Source organism: Geotrypetes seraphini, chromosome 5, assembly GCF_902459505.1.
Source record: "Geotrypetes seraphini chromosome 5, aGeoSer1.1, whole genome shotgun sequence".
NCBI classification, from domain to species: domain Eukaryota; kingdom Metazoa; phylum Chordata; class Amphibia; order Gymnophiona; family Dermophiidae; genus Geotrypetes; species Geotrypetes seraphini.
Genome location: NC_047088.1, coordinates 233,982,039 through 234,003,331, shown reverse-complemented (window position 1 = coordinate 234,003,331; position 21,293 = coordinate 233,982,039). Strand labels below are relative to the sequence as shown.

The 21,293-nt window shown below is 41.6% G+C and overlaps 1 protein-coding gene across 7 annotated transcripts in view; it reads left to right on the top strand.

Annotated features, from left to right (window-relative positions):
• The window catches only part of THSD7B (thrombospondin type 1 domain containing 7B), a 924,116-nt gene that overhangs the window by 881,100 nt on the left and 21,723 nt on the right, over nt 1-21,293 (top strand). For all 7 annotated transcript variants that reach the window (XM_033944565.1, XM_033944564.1, XM_033944562.1 and 4 more), the window contains one exon: nt 2,684-2,766. In XM_033944565.1, coding sequence (XP_033800456.1) covers nt 2,684-2,766 — 83 coding nt within the window. The remainder of the gene's footprint in view (nt 1-2,683; nt 2,767-21,293) is intronic.

Sequence of the window (21,293 nt, the reverse complement as noted above, 5' to 3'; positions counted from 1 at the left end):
AATGAATGGATGTATCTACATAGAAAAACAACTCAACAACACAGATTATCTGAAAATTCCACACTTGTCGTTGACACGGTTCAATCAATGATCTGAAGCAATGTCAAAACGTAGCATTACAATTCTGCAAATTTGGCACTTTGCAAAATAAAACAACTCTTTTAAGCTACAGTGGTAAAATAACACTCAGAATTTAGGAAGCTAGTTGGACTGAAAACGTTTTCAGCACCCCCTCATATAGGCAAACTTATCCAGCTGTGCTTGAGGATTCTTTGTAATCAAACCTGTGACACCCAAATGATGGGAAAGATTTATGTTGCAGTCGAGTACTGTTTATTAGTAATATCTGGAAGCGAGAGGTTTTCCTATGCTCCTCTGATCAAGAATAGAAAAGTGAAAGTGGAAGAAGTAGTTGTGTTTCTATGTTCCTGGTATGAATAAAGCAAACCTCTTAATCCCCCATTGCTCTGGGTCCAATGCTGGGCGGGTTTTGGCAACGATGCTAGTCCAGGTCAAAGCACCTATGTTGGATAGCAGTGACATAGTGGTGCCTCACCCCGCACAGGAAAAGGTCATGGCAAATCATTTCTGTATAATGCCAAGAAAACCATTGTGAGGGTGAGGGGGTCCCTTATTGGGTGGGCACCAGGCATCAGTTTGATTCGAGGGCACATCTGGATCTGTCTATGAATGAAGAGAAAATCCTTGTTTTGGCTTGGCGGAAGGGAATTTAAAAGATGACCTTTATTATAGTGATGAAAAGGGTTAGATTCAGTAATAGTATGTGATCAAAGGATAAGAAAACTTTTACCTCTTTTGTTAGCCATATGAATATACAAAAATATAAAATAGTGTGTTGGAAAACTTGTGGGATTAATTAACCATTCAAAGATCACAAATATTAAGATACTTAGGGATAGATATTAAAAACAATTTAAACAGCCAGACAAGGCTCCTGGCCATATAAATCACTTGTGTAGGGCTATTCAATAGTACTTAAAGAGACAGTGCTGAATATCTCCTCTAATTGCCCAATCTGAAACAGTCTAGAGGCAGAGTAAGGGAGGAATGGAAGCTTAGCCAGTTATTGATTTCCAGTCGGTTAATTAGCTGAGCAACCACATAAAAGCTGTCTTAACTTTGTGTGGTGAGGTCAGCCAGGCACTGGTCTGAATATTGGCAAATGACTGGTTAACCTCGGCAGTAGCAGAGAGGTTAAGTGGGTCCCAGCTGAATATTAACCATGACCCACATACATTTTCTTCATATATCCCATAGTAACTCTAATCCCCCTTCTATTTCCCATCCCATCCCATCCCCTTCCCACCCCTTCCCTGATGCCGCACCTAATCCCCTTCTCATCCCTTCTGCAGCTCTGATCCTCCTCCACACCACTTCTGATGCAGCACCTGACCTCTCTCCCAACATCGATGCATCTCGGATCCTCTTCCCGCCTTCTGAGCCAACTCATAACACCCCTCCTGCTGCAGCTTTTATCCTCTTTCAAATACTCTTTCGACCTTACCTCCCTTCCACGCACCACTCAAACTTCAGAGGGCCCCCTTTGGCATATTCACAGTCCCTGTAGAGGGCAATAGAGGCAGGAACAAACCTCAGTTGCTCCTGTCCTTAGCAACTGCCTCAACAAAATGGCTACCACAACCTCTAGTGGCAGACATGCAGTACCTGGAGGGAGGTTAGGTTTTGAACCAAGAGGTTGGGAGAAAGATTGGAGCTGCATCAGGGGTGGGTGGAAGGGGAGTTAGTTGCTGCATAGGGGATGGGGGTAGGGTTGGATTGGAGGAGGTTTGGAGAGGTATTAGAACTACTATAGGATGTGCATCTAAAGCATTAACCCTGAATATTCATTGCTAGTACCTGAATATGATCTAGCATTGAATGTCTGGAGCTAATTCTGCTCATGGTGGGGATTTTTATATTGCCTTTTTGTGGCTTTGGCATTTAAGGTGGTGGGTAATGGAGGATTAAGTGACTTGACCAGGGTCACAAGGAACAGTACTGGGATTTGATCTCACAACCTCTGGGTGCAGCTCTGCCAGCGAGCCACATCTTCCCCATTTGGAATCCATAAAGCAAACAAGCCTAATATTTAAAGGGTTTATTCTCATGAGAGTTCTGCTCATACATTGACCTTTTTGATAATTTCCTAAAACTAGTCCTTTGCACCTCTTAAACAAGAGGCAGTAAGTTGTCCATGTTAATGTCTTGCAGGTAACAAGAGTTAATGACTACATTAACGTACAACTAGCAATAAAAAAAAATAGAGGCCATGCCCCATGCATTAAATCTGGGCTTAGCATGCAGTAAAATCTTGCGTTTAAATGTGTTAAAACCTAAATTTTAGCACACTTTAGTGAAAGATTGGTTACCCATCGTGTATTCAATAAAGAAACTAAAAGGCCCTTTCACTAAAGTGTGCTAAAATGTGGGTTTTAACACATTTAAATGCAAGATTTTACTGCAACGCTAAGCCCAGATGTAATGCATGGGGGCATTCCCTTTATTTTTATATCCCTCTATTTTTTTTTATGATTCGAATGACAGATAGATTGGTTACCCATCATGTATTCAATAAAGAAACTAAAAGGCCCTATCTGTCATTCGAATCATATTTGTTTTCTTATGGTGAATTATAATTTGTGAAAAAATCCTGTCATTTCAGGGGGCTGCCTTAAGCAGACCAAGCCTGCTACAACCAGACACTGTGACCCACCATGCAAAAAACCGTTTTCCTATTGTACCCAGGTAATCTAATTTTTTTCACATCTTTTTTTATTGTTATTATTTTAGAAATAAAAAAGAATTAGAAAGGATTTAGATGCACCTTTGAAAATCGTGATGTTTCTCTTTCCCTCTGCTACTGAATAAAACCCCCAGATCATGACATTTCAGCTGAAGAGCATAAATCAATAGACTTGCCATAAACACTAGCATTTCCTTACAAATTATTTCCTAGCAGGCTTTAACACAGCTTTTCCAAATAGCAGCAGTATTTTTGGTTGTAACATAAACAGCAGAAAGTGATATTTGCAGCATACTACATTAAACAGTACTGCAGGTATCTCTGGGAAGTGAGTTGCTAATGGACACGTCTACAATAGTACTTTAATGGTAAGACTGAGTTACCTGGTGTTTGAATAAAGTGGGCCGCAGGGAAAATTCTTATTGCCAAATGTCTCTTATGTTTTCGTGGAGAGAATTCACCAAATAAGGTGCATGCAGTTGTTTAATAATTGTACCTCTTGATAAATGAAAATTATTAATAAAAATAAACGTTATTCTTATATACCCGCCCTGCCATAAGTTCTGATCGGTTTTACATAAAGAGAACACTGAACATTCAGTGATGCATGCAAACAATTTTTTAAAACCGTCAAATTTACATAAGAATAAACGCTATACATAAAAAGCAAATTTCCAGAAATACTGTATAAGGATTAGGGGAGCATGCAATGAAACTGCTATGTTGAACGTGAAAAACAAATTCGAGAAAATATTTCTTCACTCAGTGGGCAATTAAGATCTGAAAATTGCTGCGACGGAATGTGGCAAAAGTAGATAGCATAGCACGGTTTAAAAAGGTTTGGACAAGTTCCTTAAAGTCCATGCACCATTATTAAGAATAAGCAGCGTGAAATCTAATTTACTGTTCTGGGACCCTGTCAGGTATTTGTGACCTGGACTGGCTACCCTTGGAAACAGGATACTGGGCTTAATGGTCCTTTGTCCCAGTACGATGATGTTTATGTACTTGTATACTGACTGTTGAAAACAGATGAAATCCTATTGGGAGGGCTTGTAATGCGTGAAAGTACCCTAGAAAAGGACTTGGGGTAATAGTGGACAATACAATGAAACCGTCGGCACGGTGCGCAGTGGCCTCTAAGAAGACGAATAGAATGCTAGGTATTATCAAGAAAGGTATTACAGCCAGAACGAAAGAAGTTATCCGCCGTTATAATCGGGCGATGGTGCGCCCGCATCTGAAGTACTGCGTCCAATATTGGTCTCTGTACCTTAAGAAGGATATGGCGATACTTGAGAGGGTTCAGAAAAGAGCGACGCGATTGATAAAAAAGTATGGAAAACCTTTCATATACTGAAAGATTAGAGAATCTGGGCTCTTTTCCCTGGAAAAGGCGGAGGCTTAGAGGGGGGGACATGATAGAAACTTGCAAGATCATGAAGGGCATGGAGAAAGGGGAGAGGGACAGATTCTTCAAACGTTCGAAAACTACAAGAACGAGAGGGCATTCGGAAAAATTGAGAGGGGACAGATTCAGAACCAATGCTAGGAAGTTCTTCTTCACCCAAAGGGTAGTGGACGCCTGGAATGCGCTTCCAGAGGGTGTGATAGGACAGAGTACAGTATTGGGGTTCAAGAGGGGATTAGATGATTTCCTGAAGAAAAAGGGGATAAAAGGGTATATATAGATAGAGGATTACTATACAGGTCCTGGACCTGATGGGCTGCCGCTTGAGCAGACTGCTGGGCGTGATGGACCTCTGGTCTGACCCAGCAGAGGCACTGCTTATGTTTTTATGCTCTTATGTTCACATAACCAGAAACAGGAATCCTTTTAGGTTGTGATGCTTTATTGAACAAAAAAAGTGATGTAATTCATGAGTCTCCAAAGCACATGTATTATGTCTCGCTTACTGGTCCTAGCTCTTTTGTTAGTCCACATCCTACAAAAATTACAATTTTATCAGAATTAAGGTCATTCTGTATTACAATAGATTATGGCTGTGGTTATAGCCCAGTCCTCACGACATATGGGCCCATATTCTATAAATGGCGCCTTAGGTTAGGAGTCGGTAGGCACGCTACCTGAGCCTAACTTAAGTGCAAAACACTGTTTTTAAATAATTTTTTAATGTAGACGCTTACCGATGCCTATAAAAAAAGGCACCTGCATCGCGGCTACAGAGGCGCTTTATAACACCTAGCATCACTGCAGATGTGGCTAATGCCTGAAGTGGTGTTACACCAATAAATTCCACTTTTGCACTGAAGTTATATTATTGCACACTTAGGGGTCCTTTTATCAAAGCGTGGTAGGGGTTTAACGCGCGGAATACCGCGCGTTAAACCGCCTGCTGCTCTATTCGCTAACACCTTCATTGGCGAGGTGTTAGTATTTTGGCTTGCCGCGGGGGTTAGCGCGTGATGAAATGTCCGACGCGCTAACCCCCGTAGCACACCTTGATAAAAGGAGCCCTTAATATGCCTCGATACATCACACTCGGTTTTTATGGAGCATCAGAACGCCACCCAAGTGATATAACCCGGCATGGCAGCACTCCTCGTGATGTTTAAACCTTCTTTAAATCTTGACTCATAAAGTAATTAATTTTTTTCAGTTTTCTTAAGAATTTTCTAAACTTATTCAGTATAATTTATAGAGTGAATAAATTCATGTAAACCGTTCTGAGCTCCTTTGGGAGAATGGTATAGAAATTTGAATAAATAAATTAAATAAATAAAAAATAAAATTGTAGCACCACCCCTAAGCTAAAACATAAGCAAAACTTTATATTGCTAAAACTGTGGCAAAATATCACCAAACCAACCTAACATTAGGGGCTCCTTTTACGAAGGTGCGCTAGAGGTTTTAGCGCACGCGCCGGATTAGCAGACGCTAGATGAAAATCTACCGCCTGCTCAAAAGGAGGCGGTAGCAGCTAGCGCATGCGGCAATTTAGCGCATACTATTCCGTGCATTAAGGCCCTAGCGCACCTTCGTAAAAGAGCCCTAACTGTCTTACTCACCTGAAAAGTAGTTACTCTACACCCTTCATCAAGCTGCCGAAGCTACAAAAAGGCCACGGCATGCAATCACATCCCCACACCCAATCAGCTGAAGGAAGGAAGGAAACGCGTCGGCGAGGGACGGTGCTATTATAGCTAAAGCTAAGGCCCTCTTTTACAAAGGTGCGCTAAGCGTTTTAGCGCGGATTTAACGCACATTGAGTCGATGCGTGCGCTAACCACTAAAGCGTCCGTAGGATAACATGTACGTGTTAGCGTTTAGCGTGTGCTAATATTTACTGCGCGCTAAAAAGCATAGTGCACCTTTGTAAAAGAGGGGGGGGGAGTAAGTTTAATTCACTCTATAAATTATACTGAATAAGTTTAGAAAATTCTTAAGAAAATTGAAAGAATGAATTACTTTATGAATCAAGATTTAAAGAAAGTTTAAACCTCATGCGGATGTATGGGATCAATGAGGAGTGCTGCTATGCCGGGTTATACCACTTGGGTGGCGTTCTGATGTTCCATAAAAACTGAGGCCCTCATATACAAAGATGCGCTAAGCATTTTAGCATGGATTTAGCACGCGCTAAATCGACGCATCTGCTAACCATAGGATAACATGCACGAGTTAGCATTTAGCGCGCTCTAAAAAACAGCGCACCTTTGTAAAAGAGGGAGTGAGTGTGATGTATCGAGGCATATTAAGTGTGCAACAATATAACTTCAGCGCAAAAGTGGAATCTGTTGGTGGAACATTCCAGCAAGGATGGATGCCAGTGTAACTGTGAAGTGGTGATAGGCATCGTAAACCGCCTCTGTGGCCATGATTCACGTGAAAGGTAGGCGCCAGAAATGTAGGCCTTGAGAACCCTGGCCTACATTTCCAACACATACCTTTCACCGTTTTTTAGGCGGCCGCTGATTACGGCGCCACGTGTAGAATCCGGCTCATTCAGCCATTTGGGTTGTCAGGATAGATAACAAGGAATAAGGGTGAGATATGTAGTATTTGTGTAGCGTGAAAACGTTATTCCGTGTATATTCATTGTGGATATCCTTAAAACCAGGAGCACCACAGATGTTGGCAGTTGCTCTTATCTATAGCACCGTGTTTCTTCCTCCAGATGATGACTAAATTTAAATTATTGCAAAATATTTAAGTCTCTCAACACCATTAAAGTCCATCTGACCATGTAGTTTATAGCTGAAATTAATTTTCAAAAGATTGATAATGTTCTTTCCACAGTTAAAGTGTTTATAGAACATTAATTGTAATTGGGTGCAATTAGACTAGCCACTGAAGAGCAAATATTATTTTACTAATTCATCTCCAGTGTATCTGGTTCAATGATTTCATTTTGCTTTATTATAGAATGTGCAATAAGGAATAAAACAAATTGGCAGATAAGCAAAGGATCCTATAGTTTCATGTATCATTATGTCAGGTTGTATTTGTGTGCCTTGTATATAAGGCATTAGTACACTGCATCTAGCCAAGAAGATTGCACACCATAACAATTATCTGCCTTCTTTTCTTTTTTGCTTGTGTCTTCATAGCTTCCCTTTGTTTGAGTGGAATTACACCAATATTTTTGGTAATCGAGGGGCCACTGAAAAGTTCTCAGCCAAACCAACAATGTTGGGACAGTCCCCATCAAGGGCTATTCAGTTAGTCGCCAATTGAGCTTTTTTAATAATTAATTTAGGTGCCTGGATCAGTTAGGCAGACCGATCTAGAAGCCTAACTTAGTTGTCTTTTTATAGAATCTGGGTATTAATGCTAGCCATACAGCTCATAGATTTGTAAAGATATACGCATAAGTTATAGAACAATACAGGGTTATAGAATTCTGTAAGCTATGCATCCAGAAAATCCATCCATCTGCAAAGTTTGCAGTATCAAAGACATGTATGTATTTACAGAATAGCACATAGCTGGATTATTGTTATGAACCACTAATAGACAAATTAGACTCTAATATTCAATGTTGTGCCTCATCTAGGCACTGGCATTAAATATCCAGGTGAGTGATGGTATCAGAAGCAATGTGAGTTTGGCCTATATTTAATGTCATAGAACAGACTAGTCCCAAATAAGGACAAACCATGGCCTGTTAGCTTATCGGTCTGCTTCTCAGTCCATCCAACCCTACTCCTTATTTGGACACCAGATTGCCTCTGTAGAAACTTTTCGCTATCTAGGAATCATATTTGATTTTGCATTTTCATTTCTTCCTCAAATTTCTGGTTTATGGAAGACAAGCTTTTTTCTCTTTCATCAATTACATTCTGTCAAACATATTTTTGATCACAACACATTTAACGTTTTGATTCCATCATTATAGAAACATGATGGCAGATAAAGGCCAAATGGCCCATCTAGTCTGCCCATCCACAGTAACCATTATCTCTTTCTCTCTCTGAGAGATCCGACGTGCTTATCACAGGCCCTCTTGAATTCAGACACAGTCTCTGTTTCCACCACCTTTTCTGGGAGACTGTCTACAGACTTGTTTACTACAATGCTGATTATGCCAGCTCACCTTGTTCCATCTAGAAAAAATTGCAAACCCTTCAGAATACTACAATTTAGGCTTCTTTGTAAGGCAAGACAGTTTGATCAGATAACACATTTATTAAAATCACATCATTGGCTACCAATAAAACAGAATTATTTACAAAGTTTTTATGTTAACATTTAAGGCCTTTTGATTATGTGCTTCTGAAAATTTAACAACTATTACAATTCCATACTATCTTGCCCGGGCATTGCTTTTTACATTACATTAGAGATTTCTATTCCGCCATTACCTTGTGGTTCAAGGTGGATTACAAAAGAGTTATAGGAGGAGTGTTACAAAGGAAGATATCTGGTTATTACCTTGCGGTTCAAAGTGGATTACAGAAGAGTTATAGTGGATTACAGAAGAGTTATAGAAGGAGGGTTACAAAGGAAGATCTCTGGTCATTTCCAGTGAAGGTAAAGAATGGATCAGGTAGTTTCGGGGAGTTCGGGAGCTGGTGGGAAGAAGGAAGGAACTTGTGGTGTTAAGACTTTTTCAGGGATTTCTTGAAGAGTATAGCCTTTATTTCTTTTCTGAATATCTTATAGTCTGGGGTCATTATCAATAGATTGGAGATTTGGTTGTCTGGTTTTGCTGCTTGAGTGGCTAGGAGGCCATCATATCATTTTTTCTGTTTAACTTCTTTGATTGGAGATATGTGAATGGAGTGTGAGTTTTCCTATGCCTAGTTGAGGTAGTTTATGGCCTTTGCTTGGTACTTCTGGGACCTAATCAGACACAACTGGAGTTACCAGACATAGAGCATGTTATTTTCTATCAAAAACAACAAAGAAGATGCTGATATCCCATGAAGAAAACCAAGCACTCAGTGTAGAGTGGGGATCAAAACAGGCATGCAAAGGGAGCAAATTTCAATCATATCTTTATTGCAATTTAGTGTGAAATGACATGATGATGTGCATCCTATAACAATCTTCCTCTTAATAATCACTCCAACACTAGTCACACACTCTTAGTCACAGAGTCAGCTATTCATAATCCCTAATTATGGGGCTCATAATCGAAAGAGAAAATCGTCCAAAAACTGGCCTAAGTTGGCACTTGGATGAACATTGTCCAAATACGTCCATGTGCCGATAATAAAAACGGGTCTTGGACATATTTCTAAATGACCTAGGCCTTCATAGTGCCACTGAACGACCAAAGCTAAATGGGGCATTTCAGGAGGAGTGTCGCGGGTGAGAGTTGGGCGGGACGTGGGCCGGCTTAAACTTAGTTGTACAGCATGTATACCCGAAAGTTATACAGCCCAAGATCGGCGGAACTTGGACGTTGTGACTTAGACCATCTAAAACATGGTCTAAGTCACAAAAAACCACCTAAAGTCACCAGATAAGCATTGCAAACACATAAAACAGACCCTCACACACTACCCCAGTGATTACCGACACCCCCCCAACCCCATAAAAATCGTAATCACACCTTTAAAATTCAGCCTCCAGACCATCATCACCTGGCAGCCTGGCATAGGAAAGCCTAGACGTCCAGCACAGAGGCGGCTTAAGCCATCTTGGAGGTGGGTTAGGGACTCATGGAGAGGAGGACCAATGCCCATAAGCCCTTGTAATCACTGCATTGATACTTAAACATGTGCACTCCCCTATACACCCCCAAAACCCTTTTTTACTTTCATATAAGTGGCTCCTGCAGCCATAAGGGCTATTAGGGTAGTAGATAAGTGGGTCTAGGGGATTCTGAAGGTGGCTTGGGGGGCTCACCATGACCTATAAGGGAGCTGTAGTGAGGAGAAGACATGGCACCCTTTTTATAAAGTTCACAGCAGTGCCCTGTAAGGTACTCCACTATTTAGGTGCCATGACTGGGTGTTCAGTCCATCATTTTGCAGACCCCTCCCACGTCCATCAGGGCTTGTTCTAGGCATTTTTGACTTGGACAAAAAGATGGACGGCTTGGACGATCAGATCGGCAGGATGTATAGTTAGACGATTTTTGAAACAAAAAAAATTTTGGACGTATTTTTCGAAAATGTGTCCTAGGCTGTTTTTTTACTTTGGACAACTTGCGACTTAGAGGAAAATGGACTTAGACATTCCTTTCGATTATGCACCTCCACGTGCTTTCCTATTCCAGTAATCACAGGTCAGGGTAGATATGGGGACCTAGGGAACAACCGATGCAGGAATACAGCTAAAGCTAGGACCAGCTACCTTAAAAAAATCCCTACTATACCCATAAGTCCTCTGGCATGCAGATTGTCAGCTGCTATGGTTAATGCCAGATTAGTGAATAACAAAAGTATTATACTAACAGGTGCTCTTACAGATAAAAAGTGGGATTTTTTTCTGATTACTGAAACATTGTTAAAAGATAATGAAGATGCTACTCTGGGTATATTATGTCCCCCAAGCTACCAAGCACTTGCTTGCTCCCATCCTGTTAGAAAAGGTGGAGGGGTAGCTGCCATTATTAAATCCACTACAGACCCTCAACTTATTGAATCTGTAGTATTACAGGCCCTAGAATGTCTTATCTTCTCAGTAGGTCACAACAAAAAAATCATCTTTGCTCTTAGCTTATGAGCACTCTAGAAGACTTACTGGATATCATTAGTAAGCTGGTGTTATCCCACAAACAAATAATTGTCCTAGGGGATTTTAATTTTCAAGACTATCCTGTAATTACTGGAGCACCACAGGACTTTACAATAACACTAATGAATTTAGGCTTCTCCCAGATGGTGAGCTATTCCACTCGTTCCTCAGGCAACATTTTAGATTGATTTTCACCCTAGATGTACCTCTACTAGGCCAAAAATCAACCAACTGTACCAATATCCCAGTACCGTGGTCTGACCACTACTTTATTACATTTGAACTCATAACAAAAATTAAGCCAATCATGAGTAGGGACATATCCCGAGTTAAAACAATTCCCAATCCTGATTGAGTCAATTTTAAGACCTTTACTTTTGCATTTCCCAAACTGACAAAGAATTTGAATCTATGAGAAACTCCCTTGAAGAAGCAGCCTCAGCATGCACAAAGGAGTATAAACGTGCTATGAAAAGCTGCCAAAAAGCAAAGAAAATCATCTTCAAGTCAGAAATCATCCCCATGGTTCACTGAATACCTGAGGTTGAAAAAAAGAGGTGACAAAAGCTGTAAAACATGGCACAAAATGAGAAACTAACGAAGAGAAATCCCACTGGAGAAAAATACTAGATGTACTACAAATCAGCTACTCTGGTGGTAAAAAAGGCTTATTACTCCAATCTTAATAGTCAAGACCCAAATAGATCCAGAAGCCTCTTTTCGCTAACAAAATTTTTATTCACTGCTTCCCAAGGGAATGGTCAATCCCGACAGTGAAACTTTATTCACCTTTTTCCATGAGAAAACACATAAAATCCGCTCTATCCTAGATGCTGAAGTCAAATCAATGCAAAATGCTTTTACTGATGTACCATTGAGTACTAGTCTAGGGGCCGATACCCTCAGTTATGATCTGGATATGGTGGAGGTGTGTTATGGGCAGGTTTTGGGCAGTTTCAAGGGTGGGTTAGACCATGGACGTCTTGCAGCAATAATCAAACATTTTGTAAGGCATCCTGGACAGAACTTATATGTTCGGAACTAGACTTGTTTTAGAAGGGTCTAAGTGCCACAAAGGGCCTAAAGTGACCATGCATCAAGGTAAGACACCCCCCACTCCCCAGTGCTCATGGACCCCCTCACTCCCACAAAGATCACAATATAAACATACATTCCTGTCTCCAGACAGGTATAGGATATAGGAAAGCCTAGTGGAGCTGCACACAGGTGTCTTAAATAGCCTGGTGGGTGGGCTAGTGAACCATAGAGAGGAGTAGCAAGTCCCATAAGGCACTCTAACCACTACATTTATGTTGGAAAATGTGAGCCCTCCAACCCCCCTCCCCCCACCACACACACCCTACTCTACTGCCATATAGGTGCCACCTGCAGCCATAAAGCATTCTAAGGCCTGTCTTCTGGTGCCAAGTCACTTGGAAGGGAGCGTGCCAGTTTCTGAGGGAACTGTGTTTTCTTTAATCTCTCCCAACTGCTGCTCTTCCTGGGGATTCTATCAGCTGGTTCAACCAGCTTTCCCTGTCCGGGCTCTTGTCCAGCAGCAGAAGGAGGAAGCCATCGGCGTAATGCAGCACAGCCCCAGCGGTGGATTGATGCCAGCAATCAGAGGATCTCTCTGTGACCTGCCCTCTCTCCCCCTCTCCTCGGCAGACTTGCACTCCTGCCGCTGCGTTGTTGGGACACATCGAAGAGAAACGACTTCTACTTCAGGGGTCTGCTGTGGGCGGCACCTGGCCTTTCCTGTTCGGTGACTAGTGTCATGGTGGTCTTCATTGGCTTGGTTCCTGGTCCTCCTGCTTCTTTGATGTTGGCCGGTTGACCTAGTTCTGCAGGACTGAACTTACCTATCAAGCCCACCCAAGGGTTCTGAAGGAACTAAGACAAGAAATAGCGGGCACAATCCAGCATGTTTGCAACCTATCCTTGAAAAACTGGTGAGGTACCAGAGGACTGGAAATTGGCGAATGTCCACACCTATCTTCAAGAAGGGATCGAGGGGTGACCCCGGGAACTACAGGCCGGTGAGCCTGACTTCAATTATAGGGAAGATGGTGGAAGCTATGACCAAGGACGGCATTTGCGAGCACATCGAGAGGAATGGCCTACTGAGAACAAGCCAGCACGGATTCTGTAAGGGAAGGTCCATGCCCTAACGAACCTTCTGTACTTCTTTGAGGGAATAAGCAGTCGGGTGGACAATGGGGAATCCATAGACATCATTTACCTCGATTTTCAAAAGGTTTTCGACAAGGTGCCACATGAAAGGCTGCTTAGGAAAACTGTGGAACCACGGGGTGGGAGAGGATGTGCACAGATGGATCAAGCACTGGTTGTCGTGTAGACTGCAGAGGGTCGGAGTGAAGGGCCAATATTCTGACTGGCGGGGAGTCACAAGCGGTGTGCCACAGGGATCGGTGCTGGGGCCGTTACTCTTCAACATATTTATCAATGACCTGGAAAGGAGGCAAGTGCGAGGTTATAAAATTTTGCAGATGATACCAAACTGTGCGGCAGAGTTAGGTCCAGGGAGGAGTGTGAGGACCTGCAAAGGGGACCTGGACAAGCTGGAAGACTGGGCAAACAAATGGCAAATTGCGCTTTAACGTGGAAAAATGCAAGGTCATGCATATAGGAAAAAGAACCCGTTGTTCAACTACAAATTGGGGGGGGGGGGCATTGTTGGGAGACAGCAGACTTGAGAGAGACTTGGGTGTGCTGGTGGATGCATCACTGAAGTCATCTGCACAGTGCGCAGCAGCCTCGAAAAAAGCCAACAGGATGCTGGGCATCATAAAGAGGGGCATAACAACCAAGACGCGGGAAGTCATCATGCCATTGTATCGAGCGATGGTGCGTCCACATCTGGAATACTGTGTTCAGTATGGTCGCCGCACCTCAAGAAGGACATGGTGGTACTTGAGAGAGTCCAAAGGAGAGCAACGAAAATGGTAATAGGGCTGGAACACTGCCCATACGCCGAGAGGTTGGATAGGCTGGGGCTCTTCTCTCTGGAAAAAAGGAGGCTCAGGGGAGATATGATAGAGGCCTTCAAGATCTTGAGGGGCATAGAGAGGGTGGATAGGCACAGATTCTTCAGACTGAAGGGGACAACACGTACGAGGGGGCATTCGGAGAAACTGTAAGGGAGATAGGTTCAAAACAAATGCAAGGAAGTTTTTTTTTCACCCAAAGGGTCGTGGACCACTTGGAATGCGCTACCGGAGGACGTGATCAGGCAGAGTACGGTACAGGGATTCAAACAGGGATTGGACGGATTCCTGAGGGATAAAGGGATCGTGGATACTGAGGGAGGAGATGGGATGTAACACAAGTATAGAAAGCTAACCAGGTAATAAGTATAGAAACCCAACCAGGTCGTGCATGTGCAGACGGAGGGTTAGGACTTCGATGGGAAAATAGAACTTCAATGAGAAACCAACGGTGGCAAGGGAGCCCCTTCTGGTGATTCAGACAGGTCGTGACCTGTTTGGGCCGCCGCCGGGAGCGGACTGCTGGGCAGGATGGACCTATGGTCTGACCCGGCGGAGGCACTGCTTATGTTCTTATGTTCTTTAAGTTGTTTTATTTTATTTTTTTTATTTTTTTTATCTTCTTTCATTATTTCTATTTCTTTGATATTTTGATCGTAGAAATGTAATACATTATTTTTATTTTAATCAGGTACTTTAGCTAGATTGTGAGCCTTTGGGACAGATAGGGTAGTTTTTCTCAAGTATCTAATTTTCATTTTTAGTTTGATTCATTGTAAACTGCTTTGGTCAGTAAAATGCAGGAGCGGTATATTAAATCTTAAACATAAAGGCTATTCAGGTTGTAGACAGGTGAGTATAGTGGGTTATTGGGGGGGGGGGGGGTGTTAGGTGGCTTACCATAACATATACATGAGTTCTGGTGAGATGTTTATCTGGCACCCTTTATGTGAAGTTCACAGCAGTGCCCTCTAAGGTGCCCCACTGCTCGGTGGCCAGGGCTGACCCTCACACACATCAAATGGTCTTGTTCTGGGCTTTTGGGACTTGGCCACAATTTTGGTCGAAAATGCTGGTATACGGTAGACATTCCTGGGGGGTCTGAGTTTCCCCAATGGCCTGCACTTCCAGATAGAGGATTAAAAATTTTCTAGACGCATGTGGTTTGCCTCTTGAAAATAGGCATTTTCTTACTGCCGACTTTGAATGTCTAGCGCCATACATCCAAATCGGACTTAGACGTATGTTTTGAAAATGTTCCTCTATGTATAGAATTGTCCTACTACTGAAAGAAGGACTGTGCCCTTCTCATTAAAATTTCCTCCCTTCCCCTCTTACACCAGCCATATTATAGCTAACTCACAAACATGTATGTCTAATCCTTATTTGAAGTCTGCACTCCACTATATTTTTGCAAACCTATATATAACTTATAACCCATTCTGGGCTCTTTTGGGAGGACGGGCTATAAAACGGAATGAATAAATAAATAAACGTCTAAAACAACTCAAGAGAGAAGAAACCATTTTCTAGCAATGAGACAGGAGATTAGAGCCCGGGGGAGGGGGGTACTTTTTTGTTAGCGTATCCCTGTAAATGCCTGGTTAGATATGCTGGGATGAAATATGTTGAGGACTTTCTTTTTTTTTTTTTCTTTACAAATCTTTATTAATTTTCAAATGTTAACAGTGCCATACAATGAATTTAAACATAAACACTACACAGAACGCACTTTAAATACACAAATAATTAAAAAAACCAATCCTTTTCTCCCCCCCCTCCTCTCCATAGTTGAGGGCTTTCTTAGATTTGAAAAGATTATACAAACGTGAATAAATTAGGCTAATAGTAATTATTGGAGGATGAATCATGTTGAGCTTTAACATATGCGTATTTCTTGTTTAGTGAATTCCCTGTCCTTTATAATTTTGTTCCTCTTTAGTCTAACTTAGTCTAAACTAACCCCCTCTTTTACAAAGGTGCGCTATGCTTTTTAGCGCGTGATAATATACGTGCGCTAAACGCTAATGCATGCATATTATCCTATGGACGCATTAGCAGTTAGCACACACGTTGATTTAGTGCGTGCTAAATACGCGTTAAAATGCTTAGCGCACCTTTGTAAAAGAGAGCCCTAGAGGGGAAAAGTATTTTACCTCATTTAGAGTTAATTTTCGGTCTACTTATCTTTGTTTATGTATCAAGAGTAATCTTATATCTAATTATGAAATGCATAAATTAGAAAAAAAAATATTTTGACTATCAGACCCATTATTTATTATTGATTTATTTTCCTGATTTCTATTTATTGGAACCAAGGATTTTAAATTCTTTTTGAGACATCAAATTTGTATAGAAGATTCCCCTGGTGGAAAACAGTACAAATCAATTCTCTTGAAAATCTAGTTTTAATTTAATTAAAATGGAATCTAGATTTCTAATTGAAAAGATGACATAATTAGAGATATATGTTGATAAAATGAGACTTGTGAATAAAACAAATATTCTCAACGTCACCGTTTGATTGGTCCACTTAACTTTTCATGAGAGTTCAATTATCAGGCAGCTAACATTTGTCACAGTCTGAGAAATGAAAGAACATCATTATACAAGATTAACAAGGTGATAAAAGGAACATTTAGAAACATAGAGATAAGAAAAATATTTGTATGCAGCTGATCATGCATTTTATTAAGATTTACCAATTTTTTTTAAATTTAAATTTTATTAGAAATTTTTGTAAGCATAACCACAACAAAGGATTACCAACTGTCGCAATATACAAGAACAAATATCATAAACCCCCCCCCATCCTCACCCATGAACTACCCTCCCCTCCATGTCAAGGCAAAAACATAACATTTTCCATGGTCACCATGATACTAAATCATCCCGCTATAATAACCCTAAGCGCCGCAGTGCCTGCCTCAGCTGATTTCCTGCCCCGATCTCCGATGGTGGCTGACTTTCTGCCTACGCTGCTGCTGCCAGGACGCCTCTTCTCACCCCCAGATCAGCAGCGGCCACAGACGCGGTTTCATCAAGCAGCCGCAGGGCATTTTCTAGGTCAGCCCATTTCGATAATGCAAGGCGGGCCAGCATAGCAAAAGCCCCGAGGCTGCCCGGGCTAGTGGATGCTGGGACAGGGGGAGCAGGGAAGGGAGAAGGGGTACTACTGGACAGGGGGGAGGTAAAAGGAAGGGAGAAGGGCTACTGATGGACAGGGGGAGCAGGGAAAGGGTGCTGCTGGTCAGGGGGAGCAGGGGAGGGGTGCTGATGAACGGGGGGAGAGACAGAAAGTTGTCCTCTGAATGCTTGTCTCTTACTCCACGTTATATGTTGAATGAGTTGATACCCTGTGTTACTCTTGTCTGTTCTCTAGTAATAAAATAAGGGGTCCTATTACTAAGGTGTGCTAAACGATTTAGTGCCCTAAGTATATGCTATAACCTTTAAATAGATTCTCAGTGCATCAGTAAGATGTTATTCTAATATCTATAGGTGGATCTATAAAACGTTTGCACCAATAAGAAAATTACTAGTTTATCTCCAATGTTTTTATCTTTCAAAGTATTCATTTTTTTTTGGTATATATTTCATTTAAATACTGATCTAAGCATAGATGTCTGCATAAGAACTGCAATATTGTATTCCTCCAAATGCTTCACTTGTAATTATCTTCTGACCAGTATGCTAATTGTAGAGGCATCAGTTCTTCTGCATACAGTTATTAAGATTGCATGCCAAATTACTTCTTACAATGGCTTTTTTTTCTATGAAAGCTCCTTTTACAAGGTCACCATTACAGTATAATAGTACCATTTTTTATTCCTATTCCTTTCATTCATCTATTAGTTCCCTGTAAAAGGCAACTCTGTAACCTAGACACTCGCATTTGTGCTCCCGTTCACTCCCTCGTTATTAAATCTTGCATGCACATTTTAACACTTAGGGGGAAATTTTATATATGGTGCCCAAAAAAGTGGCATGGAAAAAATTAATGCATAGTGCAATTCTATAAGCTGTGCCTAAACTTAGACAGTTTATTTATTGGGGTTTATTAACTGCCTTTTCATGAAGAGATTCACCCCAAAGCGGTTCACAATACATTGAATAGTATTAGGTGCTCTTAAGTATTTTCCCTATCTGTCCTGGAAGTCTCATAATCTGTCTTTGTTATTTGGGGCAATAGATGGTTAGAAGCTGGGGGTCAAACTCACAACCTCATAGTGCTGAGGCATCAGCTCTAACCACTCCCCTTAGCGTTTAGCAACGGGACTTAAAGCTAAATTTAGGTTCCATCATTTGCATCAACTAAAGCTGGTATAAATCCCTTAGGCATGGATCCGGCATATTTCTATAACAGTGCGTGTAAATTTTTGGTATACTCGTAACCCACCCATGCACTTATGGTTCTGCACAATGGAATTTCTGTGGACCTCTTTACAGAATATGCCTTAAAGCAATTATCTATTTATTTATCATTTATTTTATTTTTAAAATCAGTCTACTTAACACCTAAGCATGTAAATTCTAATTAGCCAATTATCAGCATTGGCAGGTTAACCAATTAAGGCCCAGATTCACTAAAGATAGCGATTCAATCGCTGTTGGCCGATTCTCAGGCCAATTTTGAAACAGCGATTGATTCACTATCTTGTTTCAATGCAAATGATTTGCACGGAAGTGCAAATCATTTGCATGCAAACTCTCCAAATCAATCGCTCAACTTAAAGGTGCAGGGAGGGGGAGTCAGCGTCCGGTGGCAGGAGGGAGTGGGCAACCCTCCTGCCATATTATTAAGCGTGGGTGTTTGACGCGGGTGTTTGGCGGGCAGGTGTTTGGCTGGCCACAGGAGGACAGGGGGGGAGAAGGAGGTCGATTGGTGCCGATGGCAGGAGGGATCAGGCATCCCTCCTGCCATATTTTTCAATGCGGTGGGGGGGAGCGTCGGGTGGCAGGAGGGATTGAGATCCCTCCTGCAATTTGTGGGTAGCGGGTGGGAGGGGGGGAATGGTTTGGCAGGTCTGCCTGTTTTTTATTCTTTTTTTTTATGGGGCAGATATTTTGCATGTGTAATACACGCAAAATATCTATGCCATGGAAAAAAAATGAATTTTAAAAAATGGGCAGACCTGTCAAAAAAAACAGCAGACCTGTTGGTAACACAGTTACCGACAGGTCTACAGCAGACAGATTTTAGGATAGTAAAATCCGATGCATAATAGCCAAGCAAATGTTAGTGAATCAATTGCTTGGCTATTTTGCATGGGGTTTTACTCATTTACATGGGTTGGGTCAGATCGGAAAATACACGGTGGGCCGTTTAGTGAATCGGGAGGGTAGCAGCAGTGAATCAGGGCCTAAGTTGCTTGCAGAAATTGGTCACATACCCAAATTTGCATGCAGAGAGGAGGTCGCGAGGGGCCTCCTACCCTTGCTAAGCCACTGCATATATGTGAACCTATGATTGTATTCCTATAATACCAATTTCCACACATAGTTACCATTATTGAATTCACACTTAGCGAAAATACTTTGCCTAATTTTAGGTGTGTATCTGAAAAACCATATAACATATGAAGATGCACACACCCTCTAAACTGGCTGCTAAACTAAGATCTGAAGGCGTAGAACGCTGGATATCTTTCCAGTTGCAGCCCGGTTGGTATGATATCCAGCGTTCTACGACTTCAGATCTTAGTTTAGCAGCCGCGTTTAGAGGGTGTGTGCATCTTCATATGTTATATGGTTTTTTTGATACACCTGTTGAAGACTCACAAGACTCCTGAGGCAGGTCTGTTAGGCCGAAACATGTACATGCCGGGTCATTGAGTCATTGGATGAATTTATGAGACTTTGGATGAATAAAGGCATTTGAACTTATCCGATGAGTTGAAGGGCACTTTTTTGGTGCGTACCATTCTGATTGGGACAATTCCACTCTGTTTCTGTACATTTTCCAATTCATCCATGTTGTCCATGAACAGATATGCTTTCTGAGAGAAATTTAGGAACCTGTGCCAAGGAAGCAGCTTTCAGCTGTAATTGAATGACAATTAGCGGTTCGTTTTCAAAAGCTCAATTTGAAATATTAATTATCAGCAGATTTTGTGTCTGAGATCTCTGACCAATCTCTGGTCCTTTGTAAATATGCATTTGGCACTTTTGGCTCACTCTGCCCTTTTTAATAATGGAAGTTGCTCAACAGAGAAACATTATCATTTAAACTTAATATTAACCTTATAAAACAGCAAAACATTTTTTTAGAAATGTAAAATAGGAATGCAGATAAAATCTGCAGACACTATCTAGTCTGTTTGCTTTTTCTCCTTGCTGCAGGAATTCACCCACTTTCTGGATTTTCCCCCCCATCCTCATCCTCCACAAAACTCAGGGTCCTCTGTCCCTGACACCAATGTAATTTGAAACTATTCTCTGTAACATTGCTGTCTATGCACAGTCTCTTCCTCTGTAAACTGCTCTGAACTGCTTGTGGTATTTGCGGTATACAAAAATAAAGTTATTATTATTATTATTATTCCCCTGGCATTATTCCATCTGAGCCAATCAGGGCCTTAGGCCCCTCCCTGTGCATCCCAGGATGCACTGGGAAGGAGAAGGTCTGCCATTTTGCAGTGGTGGGACTGAGGAGCAGGAGGAACTGGGCATCCCTCTAGTTGTCAACTAATTTCCTGGTATGGTACATATACCTTTATGCTAATGATTCACAAATGCTGCACAAATGCTGTTACCACAATAGACCTGTACTGTGACAACACTGATAAATACAAGTTTCTAGTGCTCTCAAAGAACCTTTAATTAGCTGGGAAAAAACTCACCTGAAATTAGAAGCCCTATATAATTTTCCATAGTAGCAAGCCACCTTATATATAGTCACCTACCCCCAAGTTCTATAAAGTGTGCCTGAAGTTAGACAACTAACTTAATAGGTGTGTTTCTACAACAGTTAGGTGCTAGAGAATGACACGGGACCATTTACTGTGGTAAACCGTGGTCACCGCAGTAAATCCGCAGGAATGGAGACATTTGCAACTGGTTTACTGCAGGAATGGGGCCAAGATCTTTCACCGCCCCATGGGAATGTGGACAAGACCTTTTACCGCCTCGGAGCAGTGAAAAGTCTTGCTCCTGTGGGAAAAAAATTGTGCCTGTGTCAAACTCGGCATCTCCTCCCTGGCTCCTCTTGCGCCTATTTTACCTTCAGGAGCCAGCCATGCCATGATGAAGACAGAAGGAACCCAAAACTAAAGCCCGAGACCAATGTGATTTGAAGAATAAAATTACCAAACAATAAATGGTAGAAAAAAATTTAATTTATTTTATATTTTATGATTATAATATTTCA